The sequence below is a fragment of the Oncorhynchus gorbuscha genome, linkage group LG07 (assembly GCF_021184085.1).
Source record: "Oncorhynchus gorbuscha isolate QuinsamMale2020 ecotype Even-year linkage group LG07, OgorEven_v1.0, whole genome shotgun sequence".
Classification (NCBI taxonomy): Eukaryota; Metazoa; Chordata; class Actinopteri; order Salmoniformes; family Salmonidae; genus Oncorhynchus; species Oncorhynchus gorbuscha.
Genome location: NC_060179.1, coordinates 53932458 through 53950934, shown reverse-complemented (window position 1 = coordinate 53950934; position 18477 = coordinate 53932458). Strand labels below are relative to the sequence as shown.

The window sequence follows — 18477 nt, the reverse complement described above, 5'->3', positions numbered from 1 at the left end:
GTTAGTGGAATTCCCACGAGAGAGTAACGGTTAATGGGATTGGATGTTCATTATTTGACTAGGCTACCTGTATTTGACATTGTGTTGTTATTTCACTGAACACTAGATGGTTTAATTGTATTTTTGGCAGTGAAACGAGGCTACTCAGGCGAGAAAAAAACATCACCCAAATGTCAAGCCAGTTGAAAAATCTAAATGGACTGTTTGAAAATGTGAATCATATTTTTGGTGTACCCCCGACGGCATTGTGCGTACCCTCAGTTTGGGAATAGTCGGTCTATGTCATGGAAAGAGCAGGTGTTCTTAATGTTTTGTACCAAGTCTTCACTAGGCAAGTCTTATAAACACACACAACAGGACAAGGCAGTACATCAGAAAGTGAATGCAACAAACTCAACATATCATCAGGTTAGAGAACAGTTTTAATGACAACAAGCAAAACTGAATTCATATCAAGACCCAGCTCTGTAATCCAGTTCAATCAGGTTCAGAGTTACATATATTATTTGCCATGACATGTATGCAGTAATTCAATTCATAAAGCACATTTAAAAATCTGTCCTAACTTATAGTTGAAAACTCCACCAGGTTAAATTGGGATAAAAAAATAATCGTATGATGTTAGGGAAGTCAGTTTGGGGATGAGTCCAAGATGGCATCATATTCCTTATATAATGCGCTACTATTGATCAAAACCATCGCCCTGGTCAAAAGTGGTGACCCGTCATTCAGGGTAGGTGGGGCAGATGTATTTTTTGGGGGGGGGGGCTGTTTTGCATGTTATTTTGGCATTAATACATGTCACATATCAGTTTGCAAACAATGCAACAAAAAATATATCATTGAGTTAATAAAGCCGCATACAAACAGGCAGCTCCAAAATACAGGTGTTTCAGCCTAGCTCAGTGCTGGGGCAGGCCAGCAGAAAATAGGAGCATTGCACCGTGATTGGCTCAGTGTTCTGTCACTCATGGGGACACTACATCACTAGCCTTTAGCAAGGGTAGACATCAAGAATGTGAGCCCTTTGGTTGCTGCCCATAGAGTTACATTAGAAGTGCCCTTCCAAGAAGGCTCAACGTCAATGACCACAGACAAAATGACATCAAATCACGTTATATGTACAGTAGCTTTGATTGGACTGATCATGTCAACATCTTTCTTTCAAAATCTTAGCTAGCAGTCATCATCATAAATCAACTGGCAAATCCTTTTTAATCCTTGTCATATGAAGAGAAATAATGAAGATAAATGTCTAATACATAGACATAAACATTACACAACAACTTGGAAATCGCAAATTCAACAATGAGTTGTTTGGAAAGAATCGGTGACAGTGGCTAACAGCAAGCATTGCAACTGGGAAGTCAGACTGGGAAGATATGTTTTGAACAGTCATCCAACTCAAAATTGTAAATCTTTTTCTTTGATGACAAAATTTGCCAACATACGGCTGCCGCGCACAGCAAGGTGAGTCCAAAAATGTATTAAATGCTGCTGCATAAATGATGTAATATGCCAGGGAGATATGGTCATATCATCTATGTTTAAAGGCAGTAAACCAGGCTGAATGAATTGTTTTGCTGCCAGACAAGGCTCCGCTGATAACCAGGTGTAGCGGTGGTAAAGATTCACTCCATGGTGCTGAAAAGAAAGCTCTGCTGTCGGGACAGCTTTATGTGGAACCTAACAGTTTGTGGGCACCGCTTGTCACCGTTATAGTGCAATTAATGTATTGTTTAGTGTTGTGTAGTGTAGTGGCTTTGCTGGCATGCATCTAAAAAAAATTGGGGGGGGGAGTTTTCCACACCAAGATTTACATGCTAAAATCACCACTGGTAAATTATATATGGAAAAGCGTGATCTGTTCCAAAGTATCGCACTATAATGAATAGGATGCCATTTCAGATACAGCATGGATGTATTGTTTGGATGAGCAAGTTGGTCGTGGGACCCTCTGAAGTGGACAGGAAGGCAGAAGGGTATGCAGCTCACAGCGGTTCACAGGCCAGCTATGCAGTTTCACTTGAAACCAAAATGCCATCATGAAATGTCATGAAATTTAACCAAGAGATCCAGTAGGAGAGTCAAATCTCCTTTCGACTAGAGTACTCAGCACAGTACATCCAAAACAAATATGAAATGACTATCATAAAGCACATACTGATTATTACCGGTAGGAAGGCAGGCATAAATGATCCCCATCTTTGATGACAATGAAAACAACTGTAGTAAGTAAATATTGTTAAAGTCTCTTCACATAGAGGTGAACACTTTGCGTAGCACTGCTTAGTGAGTCAGTGATTTGGCTTTGCTGAGGAACATGTACTTAATAATGATAATTAGGTGGTTGCTTATATTTGTCTTATTTCAAACACGTGCATGTGTGTATTAATACGCATGTGTGAATTGAAAATGTGTTTTTCTGCATATCCCAACTCCCCTGGAAAGTGGAGTCACAGACAGGGTCTATTTTGTGAGGTTTCTAAGGATAATTTAGTACTGAAGGCTTGGTTCCAAAGTGAACTGTTTCAGTAAAACAGCAATGGAATTATAAGGCATGGGACAGGAAAGAATATACATAATACTGGATTCAAGTGAATACAGACTTAGGATTTTGGTCACTGGTCATTCTACTGCCACTGATAAAAATAGATGCATTATGTAAAATGTTCTAAGATTTTTCAGCGTATTATTAAGCAAAATCAACCCGCAACATTATCAGTCAAATTTAGCTATTGCTTAATGGTCCATATTCCACAAATTGGCAAATCCACAGATGACGGGTTGACAGAATGGGTTGATAAGAGTAACTGCGTACGATTCACATATTCAGTAGGGTAATACATTTGATTATATCTCAAATCATATCACAGAACATTGGGATAGGACGATTGATTAGAAAAAAGTGCAAAAGCTAATTGTAAGCTAATGCTTTAAGTTAAAGATCAATGTAACTACTTGCATCTTGTAAGTACTTTATACAATTTAAATTAAACAAATAAAGGACCAATAAGATAAACATTTTTTAGGGGGGGGGTGGGGGGGTCTCAGATCACGAAAAAGTAAACAAAAGCAAATACACACAAAGGATCAGGGGTCAGTAGCGTTTGGCTTAATCACACATTCAATATACAGTTGGGGTTTTTATAAACAATCGGTACCCAGGTTTGCTTTTCAGTTGCAAATAAAACACCAACCTCATCTCCTCCAGCCTGCATTCATAATATTGAAAATCTATTTTCTTAAACATCAGCAGACGAGGAGGAGGACAATTAGTAGAACCTCTTAAAACAGTTAAATTATTCAAATGTATTTTCCCCATTTCGTCCAGTCAGTAGCAGTGTCTTGTGGTGAGAGTTAGGGTTTCGCCTCGGTCTGTCTCTGTCTCAAAGGTCATCTGTTATCCTCAGTAGTTCCAGGAAGGCACCGACGGCCCCGAAATAACCCTGAAAAAAAAACAGAGTGGCTCGGCTTAATTCATTATCTGTTTAGCTATTCGGCCAGGTTATCATCAATAACCTTGATATTCCTGCTCAGCGCCCAATTGTAACCTATCCAAATATATGCAGATGATCTGTTGTTTACCCTTTTTATTGTACAATTAGACTAAAACAAGTGTGCTGAACATCCCTCACATAACACAGAACGTGGGCGGCAGGTAGCCTAGCGGTTAGAGTGTTGGGCCAGTAACTAAAAGGTTGCTGGATCGAATCCCTGAGCTGACAAGGTAAACATCTGTCGTTCTGCCCCTGAACAAGGCAGTTAACCCACTGTTCCTCCACTGTTCCTCGGTAGGCCATCATTGTAAATAATAATTTGCCTAGTTAAATCAAAATAACACATATATATATATATTGCAAACTACTTACCTCATGCTCTAAGAAGAGAGCTTTTAATTGTCCTTTGGACCAAAAGTCCATGGCATACGCAAGCAGCTTCGTTGACACAGTATTGATTCTCAGGAAATTCCCAACAAACACCACTCTTTCAATTTTCTGAAAGACAACATTGAACCATTGGTAAACCAGACATTTTTAGAGCTTGCAAGAATGACCGTTTCATAAAGCAAGACAGAATTTGACATTTCAAAAGTAAGATGTAAAAAAAAACACACAAAAAACGATTTGTTTAAAGACCTTAGGCCAGCTGTTTAAAGTCCTTAGGCCAGCTCTCTCAGACTAATAGCCATAGATAAGGGACGTCAAATTAGTTCCATGGAGGGTTTAGTGTCTGCTGGTTTTAGTTATTTCCTTTTGAATAAGACCTAGGCAACCAGGCTTAACATTCACATTTTTTAATTTTACCATTATTTAACTAGGCAAGTCAGTTAAGAACAAATTCTTATTTACAATGACGGCCTACCCCGGCCAAACCCAGACAACACTGGGCCAATTGTGCGCCGCCCTATGGGACTCCCAATCACGGCCGGATGTGATACAGCCTGGATTCAAACCAGGGACTGTAGTGGCGCCCCTTGCACTGGGATACAGTGCCTTAGACCACCGCGCCACTCGGGAGCCCAAAGTGAGGGGAGTTCCTTCAGTTCCCAATCAGTGACCTTAATTCATCAGTCAAGAACAAGGGAGGAGCGGAAACCCGCAGACACTCGGCCCTCCATGGAATGAGTTTGACACGTGGCATAGATGGATGTATTGTTGCCATCTAGGGGAGAGAACCTGACATTACAGCAGTGGGAGGAGCTTCGTCTCACGCTTTAGTGACTCAGCAGCAAGGGAGAAAAAGATTGAGCAACAGCCAAGAATGAACAGCTCAACTCCTGTGAATGACATTGTTGCGGGGCTAACAGAGTAAGTCCGCTCATTCTAAGTAAAGCTCTACCGACAAAAAAAAGCGGCGCACTTTGCAGGCTGGTTTTAAGACTTCCCCCAATTGATACACTGTACACTATATGCATAGGTAGTTAGAAAGCTGAATCAAATGTACATTTGTGTACCTCGTGCTCAAAACACTACAATGGGGTTACTCATGGGGCAGATCATTTGCCCACTTGATATTTGTGTCAGAAGACTTCCTGTTGTTGTTCTATGTGCTTTGATAGCCCTGTACAATGCTGCTTGATCTCCATGCCACAAGGCAACACTGTAAAGAAGCTGAAAGCACACAGAGTCCATTCCCATCATCCATCACACTGGCTGCTGAATCCACTTCACTCCTTTGCTTTATGGTGAAAGAAAAATCACTTTGAGAAAGTTGACCCCGTCCGTTGCAGTCACAACCACAGTGTGGTATATTCTCACTGTTTGATTCAGTGTTCATTTTGGCAGCTATTTTAAATTGAGTTTTAGTCTTGAAATACATTTTAGTCTTAGTCACGTTGTAGTCATTTCATCCTACATCGGTTTTAGTTATTATCAGTCGACTAAAACTAGACTATTAAATAATTAATATTTAGGCTTTTCCAACTAGACCTACTATCCCCATGTAAACCGTAGCTGGCTACATTGATATTGTGGCAGATTGTAAACAATAACAGCCATAATTAACCACGTAGGCTATAAAGCCTTGGCTACAGGTTAAACAATTTAGAGCTCTGATTTTCTCCCCATCATAATCGTCATGGGGGGGAGTATTACTTCACTCCTAATATCCAACAAATAGCATTTTTTTCCCATAAGGAACAAGCTACCTCAACTCACATTTGCATACCGCGGCGTGAGAGCAGCAACACGGGCGAGTGAATAACAGCACACATGGGAAAATAGAGCTTCTGTTGTGATCAAAGCAAAAACAGCCTACATGAAAGTACGAGAGTAAACATCGTTGTTTCTAGTTGAGGTTAGTGACAAGTCAAGTGTCCTGGCTTCTCATCAGTTGAAAAGACTAACGAGTGATTGAAGTGACCACCTGGGAGCTGTGTGGGACAGCCGGGCAGATCAGCTCAGACCGTGCAACTGAAAGATGTTAATCCTGCCAATGAGAGGATTGCATGAAATAATCTGCATGCATGTATGCTTCGTGTCAAATTAAATGTTAATTTGTTTCATGTGGAATTCTCCTCTTGTCACATTTCCGTAGACTAAAATGAAAAGTAATTAGTAATAGTTATCTGAGTTTTTTCAGGGCATCTCGTTTCATTATCGTCACAGTTTTAATCAGGAAAAATAGGTTGTCGACAAGTATTTTTTGTCAGAGCTATTATTGACGAAATTAACACGGGTTAGAATTACTCATTGAAGTAAGACTTCCACTGAAACAGAAGTAAATACATCTACTTTGTACCTCATTCACCGCACACATACGAGCAATAGAACCAATGTTGTTGGTGATGGTGACGAGAGTGGCTCGGGCTAGGTCCTCCTTACTGATGCTGACACGCTTCTCCTTGCTCATCATATGACCAAAACTGCAATGAATTATTCACGGGGTTAGTTTCCATAATACTCCGTTTTCAAAGCATACTGTTACTGGAAGTCTTGAGGTTACAACACGTATCATGTATCAGCTAACTTAGAGCTTACCTAGATGCAACTGCAGACCCCTGGAGGCCGAAGCGTTCATAGTCTCCTCCGTAGATGTCCTTCACCAGTTTGTCCACGTTGCTGCTGTCCCCCTTCGCTGCCATTTCCAGGGCCTCCTCGAAAGTCTCGCAGCCAGTCAGCAAGCAGCACAGGCCTAGGAAAGTACCACCTCCCAAACTGTGGGGGGGGACAGGCAATTAATGTGACCTACTACTCTATGGGTTGTACCACTGTTTAGCTTGCAGGAAACAACCCAATGGGCACAGACATCATTTAAACGTCTAGTTTTGGTTTACATTTGAGTGAGTTGTCAACTAATGTGAATTCAAGAAAAAATATCACAATGTCATTGGATTTAGGTTAGAAATTTGGTTTTTTTTTAAATACAAAATTCCCTTACGTTGATTGCTTTTTTTTTTTCATCACATTACATTTTTTTCTTTGTTGAGATTACATGGAAACAAGAGTTTTTGCCCAGTGGGAAAGTTGTATTTGTCTAAGAAGTTATTAACCAGTTACCGTGGTAACTATTATCTAGACTCAAAACAAGGATACTTTGAATACAGATGAACGCGAGCAATGACAGAACTGTGTTACCAATGACAGATCAAATAAATATAGCTATCATGATGTGGAGTGACACAGGATTACCTCTGTTTGCCTACACTAAAACAGCAACAGATTACATTTATTTACCTGGTGCCTGTGACCCGTTTGTAGTTGTCCTTCGAATAGACTGCCAGGATGCTGACCCCTGAGCCAATGTTTACCAACAACATGGGGAAGGGGTTGTCAAGGCAACATGCTTTCTTGACACAGTTCTCACTCTCGGGATCAGAGGGGTTCTCGAAAAAGTAGCACTTTGGATGGCCATTGAACCCCACTGAGTCCACATAGAGAAGACCATGGATAAGACAGTCCAGTTCATCTAGCTTCTGTAGCTCTAGGTTGGCGATCTGGGAGATGGAAAGCAGAAGATCTATAAGATTATAGGACAGAAAGAGAAACTGGAGTGGTTTTGATATGCAAAGGTAACTCCTCCAAGAGCATGAATTGTCTATAACACACCTCAACCAGGCAAGCCTAAACCATCAACACCTACTCCCATCTAATCACATGAGAAACCATGTTGCCTGTAATGATCACGCCACAATATAGTTAACTGACTAATGACATGTAATAACATGCAATAAGACATGAATTCACATCGCCTGTCACTTTCAGTCATTCTCCCTGGCCGACAACACCCAATCGTTCTAGCAACCACCACGCACCGTCCTAAAGTCGTCCTCAAACTTGTACGCCCCTCCGCCGGTGGCACAGAGTGTGGTGTGCAGGCTGGAGAAGTTCTTGTCTCTGCCCATCTGGATGAAGCCCAGCATGTCTTGGGTGGGGAAGCGAATGAAGTGCAGGTTGCCCTTCCGGCCGCACATGGTCAGGTTTTTCAGCTCTAGGTGGACATCGCGGATGCCTGTGTCGCCGTAGGCCACATTGGAGGTCAGGTAGTGGCGGATGCTCTTCAGGCTCTCCACCTCCTCCTGCTCCTCCTCCGCCGTGATGTCCTTAGGCTCAAAGTAAACCAGCTTCACCAGGGTGCCGCCGATGTCCATCCCAAACCAGGGGAAGGCTGGAACAGAAAACAAAAGGTGTTTTGAGAGATTAGTTGGGAGATTCAGGAAAAGCTTGGTCACCATTGCCTGTAGAAAAGCGCTGTTTAGCTCTTATGGAATTGTGCAAAATCCTCTATGGAGAAATGCATACTCTCAAAACAGAGGGCTCTAGTATTCTGTCTAAGTCACAACTAAGCTATTGCTCCATATAAGTCTACCAATGAACTGTGCTAACTGAAACTTACTCAAACCTGTTGCATTTTCTAACTTGATTTCACTGAAGACAAAAGCATCATGGCATATTATGCACACATCATGTCTTCATATTAGTAGATCATTGTGACATGTTTCTCTCTTTTTTTGGAGAGAGGAAGGAAGGAAGAGGAAGAGGGTCGTCTTAAATTCACAGCAGTGTGTTTGCTCTGCAACAAAAGATGAGGGCTTTGTTGCCATGGAAACCCTGGCATGGAGAGAAGATTGCCTGGATATCCTGCCTAACTCTCAATTAACTCTTGAGTGTACAGTACAATGAATGTGTAGTCAATACATCGGCAGGCAAACTGGTTCAATTGCACTTCATTTGACAGAGGGGTGTATAGTCCCTTATTGCTCATTCCACAAACCAGCCTGGTTACATTCAACTATGTGTGAAGCTACAGAAAAGCAGTAACCAAAAAACATGCTTGAGGTGCTTAAAATAGTCAAATTTGAGGTGTAATTGTTGATTTGGTTCTGGCTTGCAATGATACCCAGATTACAACACCATTACACCTCTGATATATGGTCGATCCATTTCTCTTCAATTTCTAGAAGAGGAACGTGACATAACATGAATATATAGATCTCAGCAAATGTGTGAGTGTCTACTCTGGAATCTTCACTGACTGGAATCACGTGCTTTCAATATCTTCAGTCAGTTGTGCTACAGACAGATCCTGCATTGCAATGGTTTCACTGTAAATTGACAGAGGACTGAATGCTTGAATTTCTGCCACTCATTCTCAAGTAATGGCTGAGCTATATTGCTTTTACTATAATTTCACAGTGGTCACATGTATGTGCAACAAAGGACCAAAGCTCAAGTCAATGGAAATGATTTAACGGCATACATTTTCATAGTTGAGTCTGATTGGCAAAGCCTAGCTCTATTTGGGCTCCCGAATGGTGCAGTGGTCTAAGGTACTGCATCTCAGTGCTTGAGGCCTCACTACAGACACCCTGGTTTGATTCCAGGCTGTATCCCAACCGGCCGTGATTGGGAGTCCCATAGGGCGGAGCACAATTGGCCCAATGTCGCCCGGGTTTGGCCGGGGTAGGCCGTCATTGTAAATAACAATTTGTTTTTAACTGACTTGCTTAGTTAAATAAAGGTTAAATAAAAAATAGTCATAACAATTGGGATTCAGTTTGTTGCATCCAAGTGGGAACTACCAATAAGAGACATCAGCAAAGCAAATGATGCTTATTCAATTGATCATACTGGAAGGTAAAAATGTTGTATTTGTCTTCATGCCAAGTGCATTTTAGCAACTTGCTGCAATTGTCCACAATCCCTTCTATTCAATTATATAATAGAAGTGGTATTTTTGGATTCAAGACTTCTTTCCACAGTTCCCAGAGGAATGCAGACAAGCCAGCAGTGTTGTAGCAACCTCTTGGACAAACGGCTGGGTTGCAGGCATTGAAGAGAGATAAAGACCGCTTCTAACTACACCAGCCAAATAGTTCCTGGCGCCAAAGTGTAACATTTGTAAATTTGCTGTTTGTTTGCTTAGATTTGATTCTGCCGAGGTAGCAGATGTAAATAAACAAATAAATGAAAGTAAGCAAATAAGTATATTTCATCCATTTAACAACAAACTTAATTGTGATAATCAGGTCAAGTTGCTTATGGTCAAATACACTTCATACCAAGACTGACAAGTAGTGTCACTCAGTCCTAATGAATTGTGGCATGATGTCATCACAGCAATAAGGCAGACTACAGTTTCCTGACATAGTGACACATTTGTTTTACAATGTTATATTGGAGACAAAGAAAGATCTGTGCTATTCATGGTGCTGGCTGCTCTGTCAGTTTCTTCAGCCAACTTCCTTAGGCAAGTACTGGCGGCTGATTGGTCGACATTATGTGGCTCTCATATCAGCAGCGATTTCAGCACACCTCCTGACTTTGGAACGACCAATGAAAAATGTCTCGACCGACAACATCAAAAATCTCACAATAACAAAGGGGACGAGAGAAAGAGGGGCTAAAGCTCTATTACCAGGAGGGTTACATTCGTGTAAAATACAAATTATTATTGCATAGTATGATTAAAACATGTCGAAATAATACAGAATATGGTGCTTGATTCTTATTGCTTGCTAAATTCTGCATTTCTCATAGACATAAATAGCTTATGGAATGTACTTTGAGGATACAGGAAAACAAAACATTTCTCCACATAGGAGTACAGGCCCATTATTCATTACAGAAGCAGTATCAATAGGATAATTGTGCGGATAGGCTTCCCTATTTACATTCTTGGAAAAGCCTCGCAACGCGATAAAGCGATATTCTATCCTGCAGCATAATGTCTTAACTGGTTCATTGTGTCATCCAAATATACTAGATATGGCACCATAGGAAATCTAGGCGACTGTCACTTTGGACACCCAGAGTAATGTGCAATCAATACTTAGGCCGAAACCCCCTCCCTTTCATTACCTGAGAGGATGCTTTGAAATTGTGTAGGGCAGAATTTGACCGAATGTGTAGTTTCAATGTCGTATAATTTTCATTTTAGATTTTAGACAGCCGAGATGATTGACATCATCGATGCTGAAACAGTGTGGAAACGATTCATATTGTGTCCTACTTACGCGGTCGGTTCTTTTTGCCAGAATCCATTCTTCTCCTGAGTCTGCACCGCTTTGGAGGCGACCCATTATTATGGGCATCCTCCTGAAGATGGTGGACATTTTCAATTCCATTATGGCTACAACCACCACCACCACTACTACTACTACTACTACTACTACACCCGCCACTACCACTGCTACTGGTTCCGTTTGAACCTAAAACATTGCAGCTCCCGTTGTCAGTTTGTGTAGGCTTGAATCCATTTGTCAAACCATTCTCTTGGCAAGCGCCTGTTCTTTTCTGATCCGATGCTTTGCCATTGTCCATTTTTTTTTGCGCAGGGAAAGCACTAGCGGGCAGTCTCCGAAAGGCGAAATCTGTCCGCTTTCCTCGGCGATGTTTCTTCAAAAGAATGTCAGGCTATTTGGTAAAGATCTATTACGACGATAAAAAAATAATGATGTTTGGTCGATGTGGATAATGGGACAACAACTGCTAGAACGTTTGACTAAGGTCACTGTCTTTATACAATCTATGGGTCACTGTCGGTCATCTTGCTTCATCATGCTCCTCTTGCGGCAGCTTCAGAATTAAAACAGCCAGCAGCCTACGTCATTGTATACAGGCTGTTTCTTACAACCCCCAATTTCCCCTGTGGGTATTATTATTACATTGCTTTATCATGCTCCTCTTGTCGCAGCTTTTCGAGTAAAGCTCGCCGGCAGCCTATGTCATTGTACAGGCTAATTCATCAGCCTGGTCTCGGAGCATTTTGTATTATTCTGTACGTAGATACTACTTTTCGTCTGATATATTACATTTGGTACAGTAACATTATTTTACGGTGGATCGATGGCCATATAACACCAACGTCTAGCAACCCAGAGGTTGCGAGTTCAAATATCATCATGGGCAACTTTAGCATTTTAGCTAATTAGCAACTTTTCAACTATTACTACTTTTTAGCTACTCTGCAAACTCCTTTGCATGTCAACTAAACCTTCCCGAACCCTCACCTTAACCCTTTTAGCTAACCTTACCCTTTAACCAACTCTTAAACTTAACCTTAACCCGGACCCCTAACCTAGCTAACATTAGCCACCTTGCTTGTTTTTGTAACATGCTATGTTACAAAAATGTTAAATATCATACGTTTTGCAAATTTGTAATCCATAGTAGGTTTCACAAATCTGTACGTTTTGAAAATTCATAACATATAAAACGATTTGTAATTTGTAACATATCATTGATGGACATCCACAAATTACCACATATCATGCGAAACATAACATATCATACTAAATTTGTCTCAGATTTTTGTACAGAATAATACGAAATCCTCTGAGACCAGGTTGGTTTATTACATTTCTAAACGACTCTTATTGCTGTCTCCCTCCCTCAGTTACTGTTATATTGTTACACATGGTCTCTGACATTGCTCATTCTGATCTTTCTTAATTACAACTTTTTTTTGTGGTGGGGGGGGTTATGTGTGTGTTGTTGTTTTTTTAATTATTGCTAGGTATTAGGCCTACTGCCCTGTTGGAGCTAGAAGCGCAAGCATTTCCCTGCACCTGCGATAACATCTGCAAATCTATGTACCCAGCCAATACAATTTGATTTGATGAACTGACTAGGCTAAATTAACAGTGTATTACTGTGTAATTATTCTTGTAGTGCAGCCTATCAAGAATTGGGCTAATTATGCTACATTGTTATACTCTAGGTCTACTTAAGAACAATGTACAAATCCTCATTACAATTATTGGCTGTGTTGTATCCTACCTGCAAGGCCTAATAAGAACCAAGTACTGCTAGAACAAAAGGTGTGTCCAGTATATTTTTCAAAAACTTAAATAGAAAAAATAGCTATCCTACATTTGATTAGGACTACATTTATAGATTTAGCCTACCCAAATTTCCCCTTGCCATTAATATAGATTAATCCTAAATAGACTATAATATTCCCTATATAAATCTATGTGGGGAAAGAATGATATTGTTACGTATACCGAGAATAAAGCCACAGGATGGCGCCAAATGATATCTTTCAAAGTGTATCAATCCCCCCCCCAGATTCTGTACTCACACACACACACACACACACACACACTTGGTATATGTGTTGCTCCGTAAAAAAAAAAAAAATCTGTGATAGGCCTATGAATATACTTTATTTTGACTGAATAATGTCCAACCAGACTAGGCTACATCTACGCGGGTTCTTCTGACGTCATCCCAGTATATTCCCTTTCCCCAATAAAACATTTTCTCAGTGAGTTCTTTGCTGCGGTAGCCACTCGCGTGAGGGTGACCAATGAATCGCATTACATTTAACAATGTATTACAAACCAAGCTTGTTAACGGGAGTCTGTTTATCCTATTAATCTACTCTATCCCATTAACCTGGTGATTTGGCGCCGGTGGATGGATAACTGGCCTACCGGGACTGGTAATTTAGAAGTTGTGGAAAAGACAAAGGTATCAATTTAGTTGGGAGGAAATTATCATTGTGATTTGATGGATACCCAATGCATTATTAATAACGGATTAATAGGCATTAAAATAATGGTTCCAATGAAATAGTATTAATCTTATGAGATCATATTTGACCAAAGACCTGATGAAGGAATTTGCCAGGACCAGCATGACTACAGCGGGGATGGATCTGCGTTTGCTGAGAGCGCCCCAAACAACCATCGCAATTTTGCCAACTCTGAGCTTCACGGAAAATGACACCAGCTGCGGGGAGCAGATTCTTAACCACGGGAATGTGGAGAAGGTGCTTATCGGAGGAGTTCTCACTGTGCTCACTTTGTTCACTATTTGCGGGAACTTACTTGTGGTGATATCCGTGTGCTTTGTGAAGAAGCTGAAACAGCCCTCCAATTATTTAATTGTCTCTCTGGCCGTGGCAGACCTGTCCATAGCGGTGGCGGTGATGCCCTTTGTCAGCATCACGGACCTCATCGGGGGGCAGTGGATCTTCGGACAGGTGTTCTGCAACGTTTTCATTGCCATGGACGTGATGTGTTGCACTGCTTCGATCATGACCCTGTGTGTAATAAGCATAGACAGGTGAGTCAAGATGCCTTCATTAATGATAAACCAACAAATCTTTCATTATTGCAAATGTTCTTGTTTTATTCCCCCAAAGCCATTATCTATGCAGGTTAGTCTAATTTATAAAAAAAATATATGTCAAAAGCAATTAACACCAAAGTATTTGCTTACATTTTTCATTCTACAATTGATGAATAATTAAGAATGGATTTTCATATGTATACCCAACCCTATACCATGGATGGCCAACCCTCCTCGAGAGTCACTGGGGTGTGCAGGGTTTTACTCTAAGCCTACTTTAACACACCTGATTCTAATGAGCTGCTCATCAGGATCTTGATTAGCAGAATCCGGTGTGTTAAAGCAGGGCTGTAGCGAAAGCCTGCACACAGCAGCTCTCCAGGAAGACAGTTGGACACCTCATGATCTATACTATCCTGTGTGTGCTATATTTCAATCACATTACTTTCATCAGAGACTTCACAATATTTTTAACTAATCTCTTTGCTGTCACAGGTACCTAGGCATAACAAAACCCTTGACCTACCCTGTGCGACAGAGTGGGAGATGCATGGCGAAAGTAGTTCTGTCTGTGTGGCTGCTGTCTGCTTCCATCACCCTGCCCCCGTTGTTCGGCTGGGCCCAGAACGTCAACGATGACAAGGTGTGTCTGATCACCCAAGACGTGGGCTACACCATCTACTCCACCGCCGTTGCATTCTACATCCCCATGTCGGTGATGTTGATGATGTACTACCGCATCTACCGAGCAGCCAAGGTGAGCGCCGCCAAGCACACCATCCAAGGCTTCCCCAAGGCAGAGGACGAGCGTAACAGTGTTGACTGCGTGGCCGCGGCCTTTAAGCTCCAGAAGGAGGTGGAGGAGTGTGCCAGTTTCTCTCGTCTGCTTAAGAACGACAGGAAAAACATTTCCATCTTCAAGCGGGAGCAGAAGGCGGCCGCTACGTTGGGGATCGTTGTGGGGGCCTTCTCTGTCTGCTGGCTGCCCTTCTTCCTGATGTCCACGGCCAGGCCCTTCATCTGTGGGGTAGAATGTAGCTGCATTCCCCTCTGGGTGGAAAGGTTTCTCCTCTGGCTGGGCTACGCCAACTCCCTCATCAACCCATTCATCTATGCCTTCTTCAACAGGGACCTGAGGACCACCTACCGTAACATCTTGCTCTGCAGGTATAGGAACATTAACCGCAAACTCTCCGCCGCCTGCATGCACGAGGCCATCAAACTGGCTGAGAGACCGGATCTGGAGATCTAGAACAGTGTTTCTTAAACTTCTCTAACACTTTGCTACACAAGGACCGGCAAACTATGGTTTAGATCAGGGTGTCAAACATTTGACTGCGGCCTGTGGGTGGTTTGAGTAATAAATAAAAAACTCAATGTAGTGATAATGGACTTACATTTTACAGTCTCTTCACTCTGTCCATCTTGTTAACAATCATCAAAATGAAAGCCTAACAGTCAGGGAGCATCAAAATTACAAAAATAAGGTGCAAAATGAGTATGACACCCCTAGTTTAAATGAAAACTTGGGCTTGACATATGACTAAATTGGAGCAGACAACCATCTGTGGTCCACAGGTCCACAGACCAGGGGTTGAAAAACACTACTCTAGAGGAATCCTATTCAGTTCATGAGTAGAGAAGGCTACATGCATGTGTATAGAATAACTGACATTATTGTTCATACCTGGCACACACAAGAACATTAGATCCACATTGTGTCAGGTTATACACAGTACATTTTGCAGTGTTCATTTCACTTAAAGAGTTCATTTTAACACTACCTCAGATAACATATAGTCCCACTCTACAGAGTGTAAAAAGTACTCTGATTGTAGTGTTACATTTTGAGTGTTAATGTAACACTTCATATTATAAAATATTAACATTGCATTTCACATGCCACTGTTACAGTAAGTGATTTTGGGTGTTGTTTTAACACTATTTGGTGTAAAAGCCAAATTTGCCTTTTCTTTTCAATTGAATTGTAGCGTTACCACCCATGACTATATTTGTTAGTGACAAAGACATGGTTGTTGAATTATTTCCTTTTAAATACCTGTTATAATAAAAAATTTAACTTTATGAAAATAGATTTAAATATATCATAAGGCTTTAATTTGCTAACAAATCTTAACTCGCTAACAATTGGTTTACAAATTACAGGCCACATCAGGCCTGCAAGTCCCATTATGCTGACTGGCAAAGGGATGTATAATTCCTTTTTTAAATCCAGCCAGTTAGGATATTCAACAGTTGGAATTTCTATTTACCCTCAACCTGCATTCAGAATGACTACCAGGGTTAGCAACCTGGTCTCAGAGCATTTTGTATTATTCTGTATGTAAATCTGAGACACGCCGTTTAGTATGATATGTTACGTTAGATACGGTTACATAAGACAGATGGTTAGTTAATGCAAGAAAAAGGACGGTGGTTGGTCGGGGTGGTTGGGTGGGCCTATAACATGGGATGAGTGGGTGTAAAACATGAATATTAGGAAACCTAAACAACTTTGCAACAACTTAGCATGATTGCTAACCCTAACACTAACTTGAACCCTTTAACCTAACTCTTAAACCTTAACCCCTAGCCTAGTTAACGTAAGCCATCTAGCTAGAATTCATATCATACATTTTTCAAATTTGTAACATCTGGTAAATTTTTCAAATTCGCAACATATAATACGAATTGTAATTTGTAACACATAATATGAACTGGGTGATGGACATCCACAAATGAATACATAACATATGGAACGCAACCTATCATACCAAATGTGTGCCTCAGATACAGAATAATACAAAAGAGTTCTATCAAATCAAATTTCATTGGTCACATACACATGTTTAGCAAATGTTATTGTGGGTGTAGCAAAATGCGTGTGTTTGGTCTTAGACCAGGTTGGGGTTAGGAGCTATAAAAAATAAATAAAATAAAAAGGAGACTACCGTGTAGACCGGAACAACCATTTCACTAATGGGTGCAATAAATCAAACTAATTGATTGGATTAGTCTAGAAACATGTATGTTATTTATCTTGTATAGCATAAGATTAATCAATCAATCAATGTACATGCAAAAACACAGATATTAAGACAATCCAACAAAAAAAAGTACCTGCATAGCATGCTGGGAAATATGATAATGATGGTTGTGGTTTTGATGGTACTGGTTTCCTCTTCACAGTGTAAAACAATAACTCTGGTTATTAACACCAACACTGGGGTTCTTTTACACCAATGAGTGTTAATTTCACCCTAACAGAGGGAATTTATAGGTGCATTATGCAGAAATTGCTCCACCTTTTCCTGGTTGCTAAAAATATTGTGTTTGAAGCTGGTGTACAAAACCGAACGTGAAAAACAAAAAACAAATCTTAAAAATGGGAAGCATGAAAATATTTGGTCATGTCGCCCAACAAGTTACATGTTCCAGCTTTAACTCCTGAAACTATTGTGTGCTGTAGCTTGGAAAATAAATAAATATGACTCTGGATGACAACATAATGATGTTTGTTTCCAAAATTAGGTCTGTTTTCCTAAAACAGTTAAATACGGTTTGTGTTTTGTTTCCTTGCCAAGATACTAACGAGTATTGTGATACTAGTATCGTCCCGGCCCTAACTGAAATGCACATAACATTTGTAGATAACATAGCACACTATTGTATTTGATGACAGGGCAAATAATAGTCTACGATTGTGACAGGACAAAATGATGCTGTCGTGTTATTTTATTTTAATATATCTCTGTGTATTTGGTACTTGAAATTGAAATCATTCTCTGTGCATAAAGTTTGCGTGAGTAATGTACTTGGTTAAAAAAAATGTCAGAGTTTAACAGCATCCAACACAGATGGTGAGTCATGCTTCCAGTTGTGTATTGAGTAACAGGTAAATTGTTCATTTTATTGTGTGTTCAAGGAACAACCTTCGAAACCATGTGAAATTGTCATTATTATGTATAGAATGTTGACCAATATCAGAAAGTCATGCAATCATGTTAGTAACCTACTTATATCTGAATAGTATGACAGTTGTTGATATGGATGTTTGGTTAAATTTACCATGTACGTTTGTTTATTTGTTAATTTATTTTAGCTTTTTTCGACTTGTGTGATAACAAGAAGGAACACGTTGCACACTATGTACTGATGTGTTGATTAACAGTTTTGGTAGCATTTTTTTGTTGCCTGATAGTTTTGCATTTGAAATGGTTTATATTTTACATCAATACACTAGGTCAATACATCATGTTATAATTCTACATTTTGGTCATTTGACAGTGACGTGGTTGTTTCATGCCAAAGCCTAGTTAAACAAAGTATCTAAATGTTGAAGAACCAAAAGGAACACAATGTACTAGAAGAGACCAGAGGATCATAGATCTCTCCTCCCACAGGTGATCAGCATGTTCCTCTTGTCCCTCCACACAACCATCTGATAGGAGTGCTG

General features: G+C 40.4%; 2 protein-coding genes across 2 annotated transcripts; one reads left to right on the top strand and one right to left on the bottom strand.

The window, feature by feature from the left end:
- Positions 1-1738: 1738 nt before the first annotated feature.
- Positions 1739-11659, bottom strand: LOC124040028 (pantothenate kinase 3-like). Its single transcript, XM_046356737.1, has 7 exons — positions 10958-11659; positions 7757-8109; positions 7179-7438; positions 6483-6659; positions 6244-6367; positions 3873-3998; positions 1739-3449 (listed from the first exon to the last, which is right to left on the bottom strand). Exons 1-7 carry the CDS (start codon positions 11262-11264, stop codon positions 3390-3392), a joined length of 1407 nt encoding a protein of 468 aa, XP_046212693.1. The 5' UTR covers positions 11265-11659; the 3' UTR covers positions 1739-3389.
- Positions 11660-13114: 1455 nt separating this feature from the next.
- Positions 13115-16362, top strand: LOC124040029 (5-hydroxytryptamine receptor 7-like). The gene is made up of 2 exons (XM_046356738.1): positions 13115-14015; positions 14517-16362. The coding sequence occupies exons 1-2, from the start codon at positions 13534-13536 to the stop codon at positions 15271-15273; spliced, it is 1239 nt and encodes a 412-aa protein (XP_046212694.1). The 5' UTR covers positions 13115-13533; the 3' UTR covers positions 15274-16362.
- The last annotated feature ends 2115 nt before the right edge of the window (positions 16363-18477 follow it).

What these genes read in the sequence shown, in the direction of transcription:
- LOC124040028 (XM_046356737.1), bottom strand. Translation starts at nt 11,264, where the DNA reads ATGGACAATGGCAAAGCATCGGATCAGAAAAGAACAGGCGCTTGCCAA. An exon ending in TTGAGGACGACTTTAGGACG is followed by an intron (nt 7,439 to 7,756) that starts GTGCGTGGTGGT and finishes TCCATCTCCCAG; the next exon opens with ATCGCCAACCTAGAGCTACA. An exon ending in GTATGTGTGCGGTGAATGAG is followed by an intron (nt 3,999 to 6,243) that starts GTACAAAGTAGA and finishes GTTGTCTTTCAG; the next exon opens with AAAATTGAAAGAGTGGTGTT.
- LOC124040029 (XM_046356738.1), top strand. Translation starts at nt 13,534, where the DNA reads ATGAGATCATATTTGACCAAAGACCTGATGAAGGAATTTGCCAGGACC. An exon ending in TGTGTAATAAGCATAGACAG is followed by an intron (nt 14,016 to 14,516) that starts GTGAGTCAAGAT and finishes TTGCTGTCACAG; the next exon opens with GTACCTAGGCATAACAAAAC.